We start from the raw sequence: 19042 nt of genomic DNA on the forward strand, positions 1-19042 counted from the left end.
AGACATTGGAGAAAGAATATTACCAGGGATAAGGAAAGACATTACATGATGATAAAAGGGTCAGTTTACGAATGAATCATAGTTCTCCAGGCACACACACACACACATACACACACACACACACACAGATTGATTTTAAGGAATTGGCCAATGGCAGTTGTGGGGATTGGCAAAAGGAATTTTTTGTAGGGCAAGCTGGCAGTCTGGAAAGTCAGGATTTCTGTGTTAATAGTCTGTGGTCACAATACCTTGTTGTGCAGCAAATCTTAGTCTTTGCTCTTTAAGGCCTTTATTTGATTGGATGAGACTCAGGTAGTCTCTGTTACTTAAAATCAACTGATTGGAAGTGTCAATCCCATCTATAAAATATTTATAACAGCATCTAGATTAGTGTTTGACCAAACAGCTGGGCGCCATAGCCTAACCAAGTTGACACATCGAGTTAACCATCATGTCCAAGAACACATAATCCTAAATGTGTATATACTTAAGAACTGGCAGAATTAAAAGGAGAAATACAGAAATCCATAATTACGGTTGGTGATTTCAGCGTCTTCTCTCAGTAATTAATAGAACTAGTAGACAGAAGATCAGTAAGAAGATAGAAATGAATAGGACTGTCAACAAACTGGATTTAATTAACTTTTATAGGACACTCCACCCAACAACAGTGGAATAAACATTCTTCCCAAGTGCTGGTGGAATGTTCACAAATGTAGATTATATTCTGGGTCATAAAACAAACCTTAATACACTTAGAAGAATTCTGTTCATATGGAGTGTGTTTTCTGACTCTAATGACGTTAAACTAGAAACCAGTAGCAGGTATTAGGAAAGTCTCCAAATGCTCGAAGATTAAATAGCACACTACTCAGTAACCCATGAGTCAAAGAGGAGGTCTCAGGGTCAACCAGAAGATATTTTGAACTGAATGAAATGAAAATATAAAATGTATGGGATGCAGCTAAAGCATTACTGAGAGGGAATTTAGAGCATTAAATATTTACAATAGAAGGAAAGTTTCAAAGCTGTAATTAAACCTCCACCTTAGGAAGCAAATAAGAGCAAAGTAAACTAAAAGGAAGCAGAAGGAAGGAAATAATAAAGATAAGAGCATAAATGAAATAGAAAACAGAAAAACAAAAGAAAAAACCAAAGAACTCAAAAGCTCATTCTTTGAAAAGGTCAATAAAATTGATAGAAACTTCTAACAAGAAAAAGAAAAGAAGAGACAGAGATTACCAATACCAGGAATGAAAGGAATTTCACTCCAGGCCCAACAGACATTAAAAGGATCATAAAGAAACACTGAATAACTCAGTGCACATACATTCAATAATTTAGAGGAAGCAGACCCAATTTCTTGATAACCTCAAACTAACAAAATTCACCCACAATGAAGTAGATAACCTGGAGAATTTTATGACTGTTAAAGAAATTAGATCTGTTAAAAAAAATCTGGAAATAAAATTCCCTAGCCCAAATGGTTTAAATGGCAAATTTTACCAAATATTTAAAAGAAGAAATAATACCAGTTTTATAGTATGATCCCATTTATATGATATTCTCTCAAAAGTAAGACTATTTATTATAGGGATGAAGAAAAGGTCAGTGGTTGCCAGAGGTTAGAGGGAGGTGGAGGGTATGATTACAAAGGGTATGAGCACAAGGGACTGTTCACTGTGATGGAGTTGTTGTGTGTCCTGATTGTGATGGTGGCTGATTGTGGGGGTTAGAGGAATCTATGCATATGAATCAATAGATGTGCATAAATTCGTATAACTTTACATATGCACAGATACACAGTCAATTTAACTGGATATTAACTGAAAAAATAAAAACAAATGGTATAACTAGTTGAGTTAGCCATATATATCTAGGCGTGGTAGCTGTGTTACTAACAGACAAAAAAATAATGATTAGGGATTAAGATGATCTCTGTGGTGACAAAAATTTGCTTCACCAAGAGGACAGAATTATTCTATGCACCTTGAAAAAAAACCCCAAACCCTACAAATATATAAAGCACAAACTGACAGAAGAGCTGGAAGAAATCAACAAATCCACCATTAAAGTGGAAGAGTTTGATATAATTTTTGGGTATTGGTAGGTTAATCTATCCAAAACTGAGTAAGCTGTAGAAAATTTGGTCAACATAGTAACAAGTTTGATTTATCACACACTTGCTATTTAGACCCTGTACTAAGCATTTAGAACAATGTGTCTCAAGCATTTTCACTTCATGATCCACAAAGCTAATAATACCTATATAACACACTAGGCCATATACTACTCCAGTCCAGGTTCTGTCCAGAACCATGATCAGCTATACAACACCCCTACAATCCATTTGCAGCACGCTGGCTGGGAATCACTAAATTAGAGACTACACTTCTCAAACATACATGGACATTGATTAAAAATTTGACTAATTTGACTAATTTGACTCTGTGTTAGAGCAGAGATTGGCAAACTATGGCTTGTAGACCAAATCCACTTTGCTGCTGGTTTTTGTGGATGAAGTTTTCTTGGAACACAGCATACCCTTTTGTTTATATATTGTCTTTGGCTGTTTTTGCAGAGTTGAATGCCTAGTAGCTGTGACACAGAGACAGTATGGCCCACAAAACCTAAACTGTTTACTATCTGGCCCTTTATAAAAACGTTTTCTGGCCCTTATACTAGACTGTAGTGTTGTCTCAAAAGTTTTCAATGTATGGGTATTAAGCATACCACTTTTTCTGATCAGAATGCAATTGAATTACAATGAAATAAGATAAAATTCTCATTCATTAAATTAAAAACATTGATTCATTAAATTAAAACATTTTTAGAACTTTAGTGATGATTACAATATTATACATTAAAACTTGGAAGATACAGCAGAGGTGGTATTTTGTGAGAATCTGATAGCTTTAAATATTCATACTAGAAAAGAAAATTAATGAGCAAAGTATCCTACTAAAGAAGTTAGAAGGATAAACCTAAATGTAGTCTTTCCCCCCTAAACGTATTATTGTATCTGGAGTGTTGTCTATATTCTTATTGTTACTTCAAAGCTATTGTTACAAACAAAGCAATTGAATTAGGTAGTTGAACTGTATTAGCCGATTTTCTCTAAGGAGTCCTTTTGTTCTCAACCAGCTTTAAAGAATTCTCATTTGTGTTAATGATAATTCCAAATCTACCTGAAGGATGGCTTAGGAATGTAACTTCCAAGTGGACTTGAATGAGGTGCAGTTTATCTTTGTGTCATATTTTACAGTCATCAGAGTTTAAGCTAATTATTTATTGCATAGTAGATTTGGTTTTTAAGTTATTAACTTTTTTTTCTTACAACAATCTTTTTCTCCCATCACAACCTGACCCAAAAGTCCAGTATTTATATAATCAGTTGAGTGGAGCTTTTCGAGTTATACTTCTTCACTCTGCTTGCTTGAACCTCCCTACTCTTCTGTTTATGGTCCTAGGTACCTCCCGTGAAATTAGGGTTAAGAACCATCAACATAACATACAAAGATATATCATGGCATATATTTCGTGTTTTACATACTTCACATGGTCTTGGCTGTAATGAGCTTTATTTGTTAGCTTATGAAGCAGTTGGCATATTTGAGATTTTTTTTTTTTAACTTGGATAATTATTACACGAAATCTTTTTATTTCTAAAGGTACATGTCTTAGCTAAGCTTTCTATCATTATTATTACTTAGATTGGATCATTGCTCTTCCATTGATGACTTAGATGATGCATCACAAGATTTTGGTCCACAAGCATTCCAGCTACTATCTGCTGTGAAAATCTTAGGAGAAAAGTTTGGAATTGGGCTTCCGATTTTATTTCTCCAAGGATCTGTAAGTATACCTTTGAATCACCTTCATAGTTCTTCTTGCACTCCTGTTAACATTTTCTTCAGAAGTTTGTTGTCTTAGGATTGCAGCTTTGGCTTTAGATGAGCTATTGGAAAGTCAGAGAGCCGTATTAAGTTCCAATTAAGCACTGCATTCATTACTTTTGACAAAACCTGCGTGTTATCACATGTACTGCTTTTTTCCTATTTCAAGTTGATGTTCAAACAGCTTTATTATTTAAAATACACTTAAAAGTAGAGATTAATATTCTCACTTTGTATGTAGAATTAAAAAAATAATTTAGGTAAGCATTTATTTGTTAAATACTCAAATGCTTCATGTAAATATTTATTTTCTGAGTTTTTGTCTTGTTTAGAAAGAATGTTAAGTTAGTTGTGAAATATTTTTAATGAAATATTGAAAACATGTTAACTTTTCAGGTAGTAATGTTTTTAGATTCTGAATGGAGTTTAAAATTTTGTGTTTTTATTTTTTTTTCCCACAGCCCCACTATAATTTTGTTTTTAAATCACCAGTTTGATTAGATAGTGTTGCCACTATTAATTAATTAGTTAAGTAGTGATCCAAGTTAAGGAACTTGGTTTAGCTGCAATGAGTGCTACTATTTTTTTTTTTTTTTGCTTTTGCTAATATTTTTTTTTATTAAAGAATTTAAGTTGCAAGAGATAAAGTTTAATTGAGATCTATGAAAGTTTCTTCTGTCTCTGTCATCTTCAAAACCTGTGTATCCCAGTTGAATGTGTAATTTATAGAAATTATCCTTGTTTTAATTTGGTATAAGCCTGCAGTATCCAGTATCAACAAATAAGTGTAAGTGGGCTCCTACACAAACTTGAACTGGCCACAAGAGGGATCGGATTTCACCTATTATTTGAAAACCAAGTCAGACCGCCTATACTGACAGTCTCTTCTGGGAGAGAATCAAATTAAGAAGTTTATTCTTTGTGAAATTTTATACTACCCTTGCTAGATAAAGGTGTAAAACTTTTCAAAAAGTACCACTTAACAAAAATTTGTAGACATTTTACAAGAAAAATAAGGTAATTTTTTTCCCCTTCCATTTCAGTGATCTTGGTATCTTTTGGGATATAGTTTTAAAGATTATAATTGTGATTCCTTTAGGAATTTAGTAAATCGTCCACCTTAACTAATTTAGGGGAAATTGATAGATTGTAGATAATTTTGATCTGTAAGATGATAAATATATTAGACTGAAAACTCTTAGAGTTTTAAAGAGATAATATTTGTACCTATATATAACAAATATAATTTAAACAGCGTGTGATTCTCCTTTCGTACACAGGATTTTTCTAAATAGTATAAACAGTTACGCGGCCCATCCAGGTATTTGTGAATAGAGTAAAATTTTCTTTTTAAATTAGCACAGGTTTAGATAGAAATTAAATAGTGGAAATGTTGCCTAAGAAACTTTGTTTTAGCTGTCTAAATAGCTGACCATATAAATATTGTTAAATACCCTGTATGAATAAGTGGTAAGGTATGCAATTATCGTTTTACAGATTAGGAAACAGAAACACAGTATTTAATTTGCATAAAGAGGACATTAAGCGAAACCTCATTCCTGATCATATTATCAAAGTGCTAAACCTTGTCGTGGCTCCAGAATTAGGTAATACTTTTGATAAAAGATGCTTTGACTGTAGGCAGCCACTAGAAAACTATTGGTGGTTTTAATCACCCTTTATAATTTTCAAAGTAACAGGAGACGGTTATCCATTTAATTTTCTGGATAAGTTATTCTGTCTGATTGAAATATATTCCTAGAGATAATTATTTTTTTAATCTTTTGATTTTATTTTGCACTTAGAATAAAAACACTGGAACTGGCTTTGTTAAGCCCTAAAGTAGCAGCTCTGAGCTTCTTTGGCTTGTAGGAATTGGGAAAGAGGCAAAAGAAAAAATGTTAAAATGTAAACAAACTATGGGCTGGTTTCACACTTTAAGAACATAGAGATTTAAGACTTGAGAGTTAGAGCTTATACCTGTTTTTTTCCACTTGTTATTAAACATCCTTTTGTGGGTGTGTAAAGCACTATGTTTTTGGGGCATCCAAGCCTGAATTAGATGAAACTCATCCTCTAGTATGGAAGGTGTTACTTGGGAAAATTATGAACAGATACAAGTTCTGGAGAGAGCGCTTGTTAATAGCCGGGAAAGTAGAGAAGTCTTTGTGATTCTGTCAGTACCACTGGAGCTTTCTTTTCTGTGGGAGATATAGTAGATTTTGGCATTCAGAGATGGAATGAGGGAAGAAAGGTGAAAGGGACTGTGGCATTCCTAGCAGAAAGAATTACTACACAAAACAATTGTCATTTTTAAAGAAGTTACTTCAGACAAGTGGCAGGTTTGTTTGTTTTCTCTATCAGATAGAGGTTCAGAGATTTTGCTTTTATCAGAAAGTGATACTTTGGGTTGTGGGTTCTAGCCAGTCTGCTCTCTTTATTCTAATACTTATCCATCAGTTAGTCGGCTTCCATATTCCTTGATATGCTAGTTTGGTGCACTTTATTTTCCCAACCTGATTTTTATTTTTTTTATTTTTTAAATTTTTTAAATTTTATTTTTTTCCAAGATACACATGTACCTTTGTTGCTTTTTTTTTGGCTATTAACATTATTTATTTTTAATAATAATAATTTTTTATTATATTATGTTAGTCACCATACAGTACATCCCTAGTTTTTGATGTAAAGTTCCATTATTCATTACTTGTGTATAACACCCAGTGCACCATGCAATACGTGCCCTCCTTACTACCCATCACCAGCCTATCCCATTCCCCCCACTCCCCTCTGAAACCCTCAGTTTGTTTCCCAGAGTCCATACCTGATTTTTTAAAAGAAAAGAATGAGATAATTTCCCTTTTTGAGTGTGTCCCATAGAAGTATAGACTCCTAGAGCAAAAAGACTATTTATCTCTATCGCTTTATTTTACAGTGGTTGATACTGAATCCCTGAAAGTTAGAGGACCTGCCTAGGACATATTACTTTGTGCCAGAATCAGGATGAGCAAGCAGCTTTCCTGACTACTGGTCTAGTGCCTTTTCTATTCACTGTGCTGTTCACATGCAGTTTTACATTTTTATTTTTAGATTGAATGATCTGGAGATACTTGAATGAATGCGATTGGTAAGGGATGTATCTGTAGAATGTGCCTTCCTTAAAATCAATGCCCAAATCCCTATATTCTCTATAGCAGCTTTCTGGGCATGGTGATTGCCATGGAAACAAGACTGTAAATTTATTCACACAGTATAGAGTATTTGCAATTATTGATCATGAGGGGAAGGACAATTACTCCCTGGTGATTAGAAAAAAATCTCATTGCTTCATACTAGCAAATGTGTTCATTCACTTCAGGTTTTGTGTTTTTGTTGTTTTTTTTCTTATGAAAGGAAAGTCTAGAAGAATAATTTTAGTGTTGAGATTGCTAATAAGTACTAGTTGGGCAATTTAATACCTTTGCTGTTACTAGTTTGCAAGCAATAGAATCTCCTACTATAAGGATAAACCCTAGTAGAGGTGGAGTACCACTACCGTGTGACAGGGTAATCGGACTAAGATACTAAGTAGTGGTTTTTCTTTTATTTTTTCTCCTATTTTTTTAAAAAAAGATTTATTTATTTTACAGAGAAAGTGCACACATGCACATGTTTATGTGGGAGGGAGGGGTAAAGGGAGAGGGAGAAAGAATCTTAAGCAGGCTCCATACCCAGTGCCAAGGCTCAATCTCATGACCCTGAGATCATGACCTGAGCTGAAATCAAGAGTCGGCACTTAACTACCAGAGCCACCCAGGCGCCCCTGAAATGGTTTTTCTTTTAGATTAGGGATTTCAGGTTGAGTTAAAGGATCAACTGTTAACTAATAAAAAGAAAGTTAATTTACTGAGCCAGGCTCTGTCTTGGTTACTCAATCTTTACAACATCCCCAAGGGATAGAAGCTATTGTTAATACTTGTATAGCAGCTGAGGAAATAGAAGTCCAGGTAAGTTAAGTAACTTGCCCAAAGTCACAAAGGTAGTAAGTACCAGAGCTGTGACTTGAATCCAGGTGGTCTTGCTGTACTAACTACAATGTGTATGTGTGTATTTATGTATACGGGTATGTGGGATATATATATGTAGTGTATGTATAAATGTGTAAGATAAGTGAAGGAGGTAGTAAGAGGGCACAGTGAATGGAAAAGTACTTTACAGAGAGTGAAGGTGGGTGGAGTCCTCTCTATCAGAGGACAAGAGAGTTGCACGTGACAGACTAGCTTCCCCAACATTGCCAGAATGTGATGGTCTTTGCAGAGTCTCCCACTGGAATCCTCTTTTCACTTAGGAAAAAAAGAGAATCTCAAAAACAGTAACTTTGTAGCCTACACTTCCTTTTCCTGGGATATCTCAGTAAAGCAGCTCAATCAGAAATGATTAAGTAAACTTTGCGGTACCTTGTGAACAAAAGCACAAGTGAACGCAGCCACGCAGTGAGGACTGAGTTGTTGCAGTGCACCCACTGATTACTAGCTATTGGATCACACTGCCTTTTAACACCCATGCTTCTTATCTTGAGCTGCAGCTTATGATTACTATTGTCAGACAGTAATGTATGTTAATAAAAGGTCTAAATAGCCTAGCCAAAGATACCCAACCCTACGCATTGGAAAATGCATGTGAATTATATGTGAAATTACCTGCCATTATTTCACACAGGAAAGGAATACTATTTTGATTATATATTTATTTATGACTTAAGTACTCAGAACAAGCAGGATGGGCGTAAAATTTTGTAGGTATTTAAAGGTGAAATTTAGTGTTAAATCCAAAAAATGAACAGACAGTTCTATTTTACTTATCCTGTTTAACTAAAAAAAAAGCATTTTTAGATACTGATTTTCTTCCTAATTTCAGAATTCCCAGCGTCTTGCAGATCAGTATCGTAAACACAGTTTATTTGGCAGTGGCAAGGATCAAACAGAGAGTTGGTGGAAGGCTTTGTCCCATCAACTCATGACCGAGGGATTCTTGGTAGAAGTTCCTGGCAAACGCAGATTTGTAAGAATTTGTACTCTTACAGAAAAGGTAAGCAATGTAGACGTCTACCTGTTTGATTTAATTTTTCTCACTATGTATTAAAAGATTCTTCTTGTGTTCAATAGGGCAGACGTTGGCTTTATGAAGCCAGTACAGAGTTTCCTAAGAAACTTATCCTTCAAGCTAATGATGAATTGTGTCCGAGGGTGTTTCTTCTACCAAGGTTCATTTTTCATTTTTTTTTAACTTCTGTTTTTTTGTTATTGAAATGTCGAATTATACCAGTTCATAGGCACCGCAAAGATAAAATGAGTAAAGATTGCTTTGCATACCTCTTTTAGCTAGCTTGAACATGGGAGTTAGTGAGTGAAAGATAAATCATACAACATTTTCTTGATTGATAGGATGTAGTTGAGTATAGTATTTAGAAAGCTACTTTCCCATGGATTAAAGAGGCAGCACTGAGATCAATGTCGAAGAATCTATATATCGCATTTCCTTCTTATGTGTAGAAGGTGGGAAGGGAAAACATTTGTTGCCTTCTTTTTCGTATCTTTACATGTTATTGATCATTTATGGGTTTTTTTTCTTTTTTAAAAGATTGAGATATAATTGACATATAACATTGTGTAAATTTGAAGTGTACAACGTGTTGGTGTGATAGATTTATATATTGTAATATGATTACTACAGTGGCTTAGCTAATACCTCTATCATGTCACATAATTATCATTTCTGTGTTGAGAACAATCTAGTCTCTTCACAGCTTTGAAGTTTATAATATAGTGTTGTCAACGGTAATCCCTATATTGTGCATTAGATTATCAATTTTTCTTTTAAACTTGAAAAACNGCCACCCAGGCGGCCCAAAACTGAGATTTTTTTAAATTATTATTTTTTTTTTAGGGGCGCCTGGGTGGCGCAGGTGTTAAGCGTCTGCCTTCGGCTCAGGGCGTGATCCCGGCGTTCTGGGATCGAGCCCCACATCAGGCTCCTCCGCTAAGAGCCTGCTTCTTCCTCTCCCACTCCCCCCTGCTTGTGTCCCCTGTCTCGCTGGCTGTGTCTCTCTCTGTCAAATAAATAAATAAATTTTAAAAATTTAAAAAAATTAATTTTTTTAAGAACTAGCTCTGGAAAGTGTTTATTTTTTTATTTTTTTTAAAATTTTATTTATTTATTTGACAGAGACAGCCAGTGAAGAGAGGGAACACAGGCAGCGGGAGTGGGGGAGGAAGAAGCAGGCTCTTAGCGGAGGAGCCTGATGTGGGCCTCGATCCCAGAACACCGGGATCACGCCCTGAGCCGAAGGCAGACGCTTAACACCTGCGCCACCCAGGCGCCCCTAAAAAAAAAATAATAATTTAAAAAAATCTCAGTTTTGGGCCGCCTGGGTGGCTCAGTCAGTGAAGCGTCTGCCTTCGGCTCAGGTCATGATCCCCAGGGTCCTAGGATTGAGTTCCTCAAGGCTCCTTGCTCAGCTTCTCCCTCTGCCTGCCACTCCCCTTGCTCGTGTTCTCTCTTTCCCTCTCTCTGACAAATAAATAATAAAATCTTGGTAAAAATTGAAATAAATAAAAATAAAAAATAAAAAAATCTCAGTTCTTACACAGTAATAGAATCTCATCTGTCTGTCTGAGGGTGGATGCATTATGATAGTAGTTAATTAGATAATTACATTTTAACATTTGAGATAATTTGATTTTATTATTTTTCAGTTCTAAAACTATACCACCTGGCATTGAACAGCGTTCCTCTAATCAAGTATCAACTGAATTAACCACAGAGAAGAAGGTTGGTTTGTTAAAGAGGTGGTTCATATTGATTTCCTTCTTTATTGAATGAAATGCCATATGTAACAAAACATAAACTTTGGAAAGAGTAGTGATGTGAACAGAATAAAATATGCAGTATGTGATTTCTGGGGCTAATAGGACTGTTAAAAATATTTGAGAAAGTAACATTTTACATTTCTTTAGACCTATTTTATAACTCATTTGGCCTGGAATTTTTTTTTTTTACATGTTATGGTACTTAAAATTGATAGAAAAAATAATCATGATTCCTAAATGTTCTCATGAAAGCTATACACACATTCACACACATGCACACATACTTTCTTGCTTTGTTTTTGGATCTTAGATAAGAATTACAGATTAAAGACCCACAGGCAGACTTCAGCTAATTGGAACACTGGAGTAATAGGAAAATGTGGTGAATTAAATTTTTTGGTTAAGTTTTTCTGTTTTATTAAAGTATGCAGAATTTAACTGAATCATTTTATAACTTTGGCCTCTGCTGTGCCTTGAATAATTGTTTTGATCATATATTCTCTATAGATTTGGAAGATATAGGGCATTTCATTTCTAACTGCCTTTAGAATCCTAGAAGTTGATAATCCAAGAGCTATTTTCAGGTGATGACTTTTATTTGATGACTTGGTTAATCAGAGGAAAAATTGTCATCGTGAGATTTTTGTATCTTATTTTTTTTTGTATTTGAAAGTTTTTGAAACTTCTGATTTTTTGTAATGGACCTTTATATTTTTAAAAGCAGCCTAACTTGGAGAAGATGTATTCTCACAAAGCATCTGATAAAATTTCTTCTGGGAGAAACATTCCTAAAAAAAGGTACAGAGTTCAAAATGTTTATTTTCTGTGTTTACTGTATCAACACCTTTTTTCTTTCTTTCCTAAAGAGAAAGGTCTATCAGATGTTGAGCTATTTCATTGGCAGAAGGAAGTGAAAGTTAAGGCATAAGCCTCCAGTATTATAATTATTAAAGAAGACCTGTAAAATGATAGTATTAATGTTAATTTAATAGCTAATACTTCTTGGGTATTATTGTTTGCCAACCCGTATGCTAAATGCTAAGTATTTTATTTGTAATATTTCATTTAATTGTTACAACAATCTATGAGTTAGCTACTATTATTTATTCCCATTTTAAAGTTGAAGATACCAAGGGTTAAGAAGTTAACTAACTTGTTCAATCACATATGGAAGAGCTGACTTTCAAATCTATATTTGTCAACCTCTAGCACCTAAACACTCATTATATATGTATAAAATACATATTCCAAGGCCGTGTAAAATATATTTTATGGCAACATAAAATGGTAGATATTAGAGTTGGGCAAAATAACGAATGTACCTATTGTACTTTGGAACTTAATATTTGACTTGCTGACTTAATGATTAAGTGTGGAGAATGTACAGAATTACAGAAGGTCTAAAGATGGAGAATTTGTCAGGACCTATATACAGATTATTGAATGGACTTTGTTTATATAGATATCAGGTGAAAGTAAGTTAATGTGCTCTGATACCTTACTTTCTAGTGGATTTCTCACTTAGATAATACTCCTTTGGATCTGACAAACATTTACCATAATACAAGTCTCTCACTCAAAACAATTTCTTTTTGTTTAGATATAGGGTAATTAATTGCAATATATAAACAAAAGGATTAAGAAGTATATAAAACAAGATATCCATTCAATATGTTGAAACGTTTCTTCATTTAAACATTTATTGTGTTTTTGCTAAACATCTTTGTGCCAGGTATTACTCTAGGCATTGGGATTTGGTGGGGAAAAATAGAGACATAGTCACCGGCCCTCCCAGGGTTTATATTCTAGTGGGATATACAGGTAGGGGAACATAAAGTTACAATCCAGGGTTGTAGCACTTTGTAAACACACTTTGGAAATGACACTTGAGTCTTAGGCAGAAGTTAAGTGACATGAGGGGAAGTTTTCTGAGTAGAGGAATGGCCCACGTATTAAAACCTGAAAGCAACAGAGCGTGTGGTATGATCAAGGAACTCCACAGCTGGTAGAGGGAAGTGAGGGACTGTTGAAAATTCAAGACTGAAGAATTAAATAGGGTCCAGAATATCCAGTTCCTGTCAAGCCCTCAACTTGATCATAAAGGCAGTTGAGTTGGGAGCTAAGGAAGGATTTTCAATAGGACAGTGACATCAAATTTATGACTGAGAACAGAGGTTGACATTTCCATCAAGGATCAGATAATAAATAATTTAGGCCCTGAGGGCCATGTGGTCTCTGTCTAACTTTGCTCTTGTAGCCTTAAAGCAGCCATAGTTGATATGTAAAGAAGTGAGTGTGGCTGTATTCCAATAAAACTTTATTTATGGACACTGAAATTTGAATTTCATGTAATATTCACATGTCACAAAATGTTCTTTTGATTTTTTTTTTTAACTGTTTAAAAATGTAAGAAACCATTCTTAGCTTCCAGGTCTTACCAGATCAGACGGGTTTGTCCCTTGCACCCTGGTGTGCCGACCCTTGCTCGATGACTCCGGCTGTGGAGGGAATGGAAGGCAGGAGGATCAGAGTGTAGAGACACAAATTAGCAGACTGTTGCAGTAGCATTTGCAAGAGAAGATGGAAACTTAGATGAGGGAAGTGGCAGTGGGCATGGAAAGAAACAGAACTGTAAGATATTAAGGAGTTAGAATTGTTAGGACTCAGTGATTGAAAAGACCGGGGGGCTAAGGAAAGTGGAGAACTTGAACATGACACTTAGGTTTGTGTCTGATTGCAGGTGACAGTGTTGTCATTCCCTTCACTGGCAGCATAAAAAGAACCCAGGTTTGAGGTTGGTTACTTAGGGGATGAGGAGTTTAGTGATAGACGTACTGGGTTTGACATACCTGTGGAGTGCCCCAGAAATGAATTTTAATATATGGGCTTAGTGTGTAGGAGTGAGAACGATGCTTACACATCAATAACTATTATTTTAAGGATCATTTGAATTTTCATTAAAATAATTCATGTTCATGATTTTTAAAGTCACTTGGTACTTAATGGCATATAACAAAGCAAGCCAGTTCACATCCTTCCCTAACTCACTTTACTCTGTTCTGTAGAAGTGGTCATCCCCAAATCTTTCAGCTGGGCTCACTGATATTTGCCTACATTTTTTTAAGGAGAGGGGAGGGGCAGAGGGAGAGAGAATCTCAAGCAGACACTCCTCTGAGCAGAGAGCCTGTCCTGGGGCTCCATCTCACGACCCTGAGATCATGACCCGAGCCAAAATTGAGTCGGATGCTTAACAAACTGAGCCACCCAGGTGCCCTTGCCTCCATATTTCTAAGTGACATGCTAGATTACTCTTTTTGGACCTATCAACTTTAGAAGTTTTTTTATTGACCTATAATGGTAGATTAGGGCTTATCTCCCATATGCCCTTCCCTCATTTCCATTACTTCAGTCCCCGCCCTTGACCAAAACAGAATTATATTTAAAGTTTTGGTCATATTAACAATTTGTTTTTACATATATTGTATACCCACAATATTGTATACTACTAAGCCACAAATATTGTATACTACTAAGCCAAACTGTGTGGCTATGGCCACCACTACCTTAATTTTCCTTGATGTTAGTAATTGCCTTTTTTGTTTTCTTGGCTTGGTTTTTAGTGTTCTTATTACTCATTTTTCTTTTCTCTTGTTTTCAATTTCTTTTTGTTTGTTTACTTTCTTGGATTCCTTGACTTTATATTCCCTTCCATCTAATAAGATTTTAATTTTAGTTATTGAATTTTTAATTTCTAAGAACTATTTCTTGTTCTGTTTCTTCTTTAACATAGCAGTCTTTCCTTGTTTCATGGGTAGAATATCACCATTTTTTTTCCAAAAGATTTATTTATGTATTAGAGAATGTGAGGCAGGGAGGGGCAGAGGGAGAGGGAGAGGGAAAGAGAAACTCTAGCAGACTCTGTGCTCAGTGCAGAGCCCGATGCAGGGCTCTATCCCACAACCCTGAGATCACGACCTGAGCCAAAACCAAGAGTTGGACGCTTAACTGACTGCATCACCCAGGTGCCCCCAACATCTCCACTTTTTGATAATATTCATTATAGTTATTTTGGACTTTTTTTCTGTGTACTTTTAATAGCATTCATAGGCAAAACATTTATTATTAAATGTTTTCCATGTATATTTCTGCTTCAGGTCTGTATTGCCCATATTTTGCCAGTATATGTGATAATAAAATTTATTTGTGAAATAATTTAAAATACCATTTTGCAAGCAGTACATTAGCATAAAGACTTTTATAAATAAAGATAAAGGTTAATATAACTATATTATTTAAAACAAATTTATAATTATCTTGAGTAACCTGATACTACTAATTCTTTGAACTGGAGTTATCTTTTCTCAGGTTTAAATCTACTTATTTTAGTGATAGGATTTGATATTTGTGAAAATCTTACTTTACATTATAGATTTTGAATTCTTGCAGTAGAGAAATTTATAAACATTTCTTAAATATCAGACATGTTCCCCTCTTTCTTTACCAAAGGAGGGCTTTATCATTGGCATGTTTTATATAGGCTGTTCTGTACAATTTCATTTTTATGTCTTTTTGTCTTTATAATTATCAGTGAATAATGCTTATTGAGGAAATTGGTTTTCTGTCTAGTTTGCTGCCTAGCATCTTCCATGTTGTTTGCTAATTGCATGTTTTTTATCTTTCTTTTGTGGAGTCAAAAGAGAAATTATTCTCTTTGGCTTATTTTTGTTTGATTTTGAAGAAAATTGTGAACAGTTTGATTAATCCCATGCTAATGTTCCTCACCAACCAAAAATTGGTGATGTCACAATAAAGAATCATAGATTGTATCTCTCTTGGTCAAAAACAGTTATCTTCAGAATGGATAAGGAGTATTTTGAAGAATTTGGTTGAGGACGAGGATGGGGCAAATGGTGTTTTTAAGTATACTACATTTTGATGAATTCAGATTACAGTTTTAACTTTACCATTGTAATGAATGCTTTGATTGCAATTGTTTAAAATCTAGGCTGTCCTATAAATCACAATTATTTCACTGGTATGATGAAGAATAAATGTTGCTATTGACTTAGAACAATATTCTCATTTTGGGGGTACAATAAAAAGTGAACATGGAGAAAGAAAAGCCTTTACTATTTATTTTCTTTTAAATATTTCAGCATCATGGTGCATTCACCAGGAAGATCTTACAAGTCCTCAGAACCTGTTATTTCAGCTCAAGAGCAGGAGACTCAGGTATGGCTCTTGTGAAAAGGCAGTATTTGAAAGGACAGTTGTGATTATATGCATGCTTAAAATTTTGTTGCCAGTATTTTAAAAATTGTTCTTTAGCTGTGAGCCTGAGATACCGTTAATTTTTCATCCTAAGGGAAAATGTAATAGCTGAAGCTCTAAAAATAAAGGACTGGATTTTCCTAAGTAGATTAAAAAAAAAACCAAACAAACATAGAGTTGTTTCTTTGTTCTTTGTTCAGACTGTGTTGTACATCGAATTGGTCGAAGCCAGGCAGAAACAAGCCAATAAAATGGATATTCCTCCAGCCATTCTGGCAACAAATAAGATACTATTGGATATGGCCAAAATGAGGTAAGCTGTCTGTCTGCATGTGTTCTAACTTACTGCCTTCTAACATAATAGATTTGTAATGTAGATTGTTCAGTGACAGTACGACTTAGGGTCCAGCCGTCCTATCTGTGAGGTGACGCCCCAGTCTCCCATGCTACGGCCCACCATCTCTCCACTGAGCTGCATACCCACATTTCTACGTCAATGAAAACCAACTGTTTTCAGCCATCACGTTCGGTATATATAAAATCTCACTCATTATCCACAAACCCTCCATGCGTGCATTTCGTGCAACTACCAAAACTCTTCTTTCTGAATTTCTTATTTTTGTCAATTCATACCTTCATGTTCTCAATGACACATGTTTAAAAATCCTGGTGTTATTTTCACTCCTGTAGCAGGGATCCCCCATCTTACTCTTACTTAAGTAGTTTTGAGACTTTTTCTTTTCAGTGTTCCTTATGTATCTGTGTTTGCTGTCCTCTCTCTTTTTTTGTGAACCCTGTTAGTTCAGACCATTGCCCCTGGACTGTTGCAAAAGCCTCTTGACTAGTTAGTCTTTCCTTCATTTCTCCATCTCTGTTTCATCTGATATGTGAAGCCAAACAGTCTTTCTCAGGTCATGCTTCTGCTTAACTAGTTCCCCACTGTCTTAACTTCTTTAGCTTATAATTCAGGGCCCCCCATTTGTGGACTTCAACATGCTTTTACATCCGTGTCACAGAATTTTGAATGGTTTATCTGACCATTTGTTGAAGACCTCCTTTCAAATTCCATGTATTTATCTACAGTGCTGCTTCTGCCTTATAATTTTCTTGATTTCTCAAAACTCCTGCTAGGAAATCCTTCAAGATCTGGCTTTATTAATTATTTTCTCAATGAAGTCTTTCATGCTCTTAGTAGCAAAGTAATTCCTTTCTCTGGAATTCATAAAGGACTTTAAAATGTAAATTTAGAAGATGCTTCTGTGACACTTCACAGATAATGCTTTAGTTCTTTTTTGTTATTATTGGTGTACATTTGTTATATCTTCCAGATTTTAAACTCTGTGAATAAAGATACTGTTCCCCTAATCATTTTGTGTTTTCCAAAGCACCTAGCATGATGCCTAATAAACACGAGGTGGTCAGTAAATATTTAGAAGAAATTACTTCCCAAGAATAGTTGTTTGTGGGACACCTGGGTGGCTCAGTGGGTTAAGCGTCTGCCTTCAGCTCAGGTCATGATCCCACGAATCCGACGTCGGGCTCCTTGCTCAGCGGGGAGCCTGTTTCTTCCTCTGCCTGCTGTTCCCCTGGTTGTGCTCTCTCTCTCTCTCTCTCATTCTGACAAATAAATAAATAAATAAATTTAAAAAATCTTTCAAAAAAAATTGTCTTTAAAAAAAAAAGAACACTTGTTTGATAGTTGTATTCATCTTTTATACTTTCTTTTAAAAATTATTTGTCATTATATTTCATCTAAAAGCTGTTAATTTAGTGTAGAAATTTTAATAATATAGTGCTTATATTTAAAATAATTATTTTATTAAAAGTAAATATTCAAAAACCACACTTCAGTATTTAGTGAAGACATCTAAAGGAAAAGGAGTAATAATTAGATTGGCAGATTTTTAGCAAGTAGACATACAGTCTCTTGGATACTGGACGCAATAAGTAATACCGAGTTAAAAGCCTAAAGTAGTTAGCAAGTTTATTGTTACAGGTAAATACTTTGTGAATAATGAATGACATTTTCTTTTGAGTTTCTTAGCCTGTTGGTTGTCCTCAGAGCCTCATAGCTTTTTTATATCTGTAAAAATAATAATAGCAATAAGGTCAATAATAGAGTAGAACATTAGCCTGTTTCTTCATGTTAACAGCCTGTTTACCAGTTAGTACTGTGTTTTTGTGGTGATAATGGTGGTGGTATTTTTATTCATAAATTGCTAAAAAAATAAATCTTTAAATGGTGGAAAACAAAGAGAGACATCGTAAAACGCATTACTCGTATGACACATTGTTTCTGGTTGTTAGAAAAATATATGTATATTGGGTGTTAATATAAAGCTAAACATCAGCTGTATTGCTGGAGTGATAATGTTTTAGTGGTTTCTTGACTTTTTAATTTTTTTAAATGACAGACCTACTACATTTGAAAATGTGAAAAGGATCGATGGTGTGTCTGAAGGCAAAGCTAACATGTTGACCCCTCTGTTGGAAGTCATCAAACATTTCTGTCAAATAAATAGCGTTCAGGTAAAATACTGTGGTTTGCAGGAACTGTGAGAGAATACATATTTTTTGATGATTTCAAAAACACCTTTCAAAAGCAACATTTTCTCCCTTTACAGTTGACCCTTGAACAATGTGGGAGGTTAGGGGCACCAACCCCCACACTGCCAAAAATCCATGTGTAACTTTTGAATCCCCCAAAACTTAACTACTAATAGCCCGCTGTTGACTGGAAGCCTTACTGAGAATACATACAGTTGATTAACACATATTTTGTATGTTATATGTTTTATTTACTGTATTCTTTTTTTTAAAAGATTTTATTTACTTATTTGAGACCGATAGCACAAGTGGGGGTGGGGGGAAGGGCAGAGAGAGAGGGAGAAGCGGGCTGCCCACTGAGCAGGGAGCCTGACTCAGGGCTCAATCCCAGGACCCTGAGATCATGACCTAAGCTGAAGGCAGATGCTTAACTGACTGAGCCACCCAAGTGCCCTCTATATAGTATATTCTTATAATAAA

At 35.0% G+C, this 19042-nt stretch overlaps 1 protein-coding gene across 7 annotated transcripts in view; it reads left to right on the plus strand.

Moving 5' to 3' along the window:
- Positions 1–19042, plus strand: part of WRN (WRN RecQ like helicase) — a 144061-nt gene that overhangs the window by 100993 nt on the left and 24026 nt on the right. For 6 of the 7 annotated variants that reach the window (XM_034647520.1, XM_034647519.1, XM_034647518.1 and 3 more), the window contains 8 exons: positions 3714–3855; positions 8793–8963; positions 9041–9138; positions 10631–10706; positions 11466–11542; positions 15901–15976; positions 16216–16328; positions 18430–18544. In XM_034647520.1, the coding sequence (XP_034503411.1) occupies positions 3714–3855; positions 8793–8963; positions 9041–9138; positions 10631–10706; positions 11466–11542; positions 15901–15976; positions 16216–16328; positions 18430–18544 (868 nt within the window). The remainder of the gene's footprint in view (positions 1–3713; positions 3856–8792; positions 8964–9040; positions 9139–10630; positions 10707–11465; positions 11543–15900; positions 15977–16215; positions 16329–18429; positions 18545–19042) is intronic. The other variant, XM_034647523.1, reaches the window with a different exon arrangement.

The sequence above is a fragment of the Ailuropoda melanoleuca genome, chromosome 18, assembly GCF_002007445.2.
Source record: "Ailuropoda melanoleuca isolate Jingjing chromosome 18, ASM200744v2, whole genome shotgun sequence".
Taxonomy (NCBI): Eukaryota; Metazoa; Chordata; class Mammalia; order Carnivora; family Ursidae; genus Ailuropoda; species Ailuropoda melanoleuca.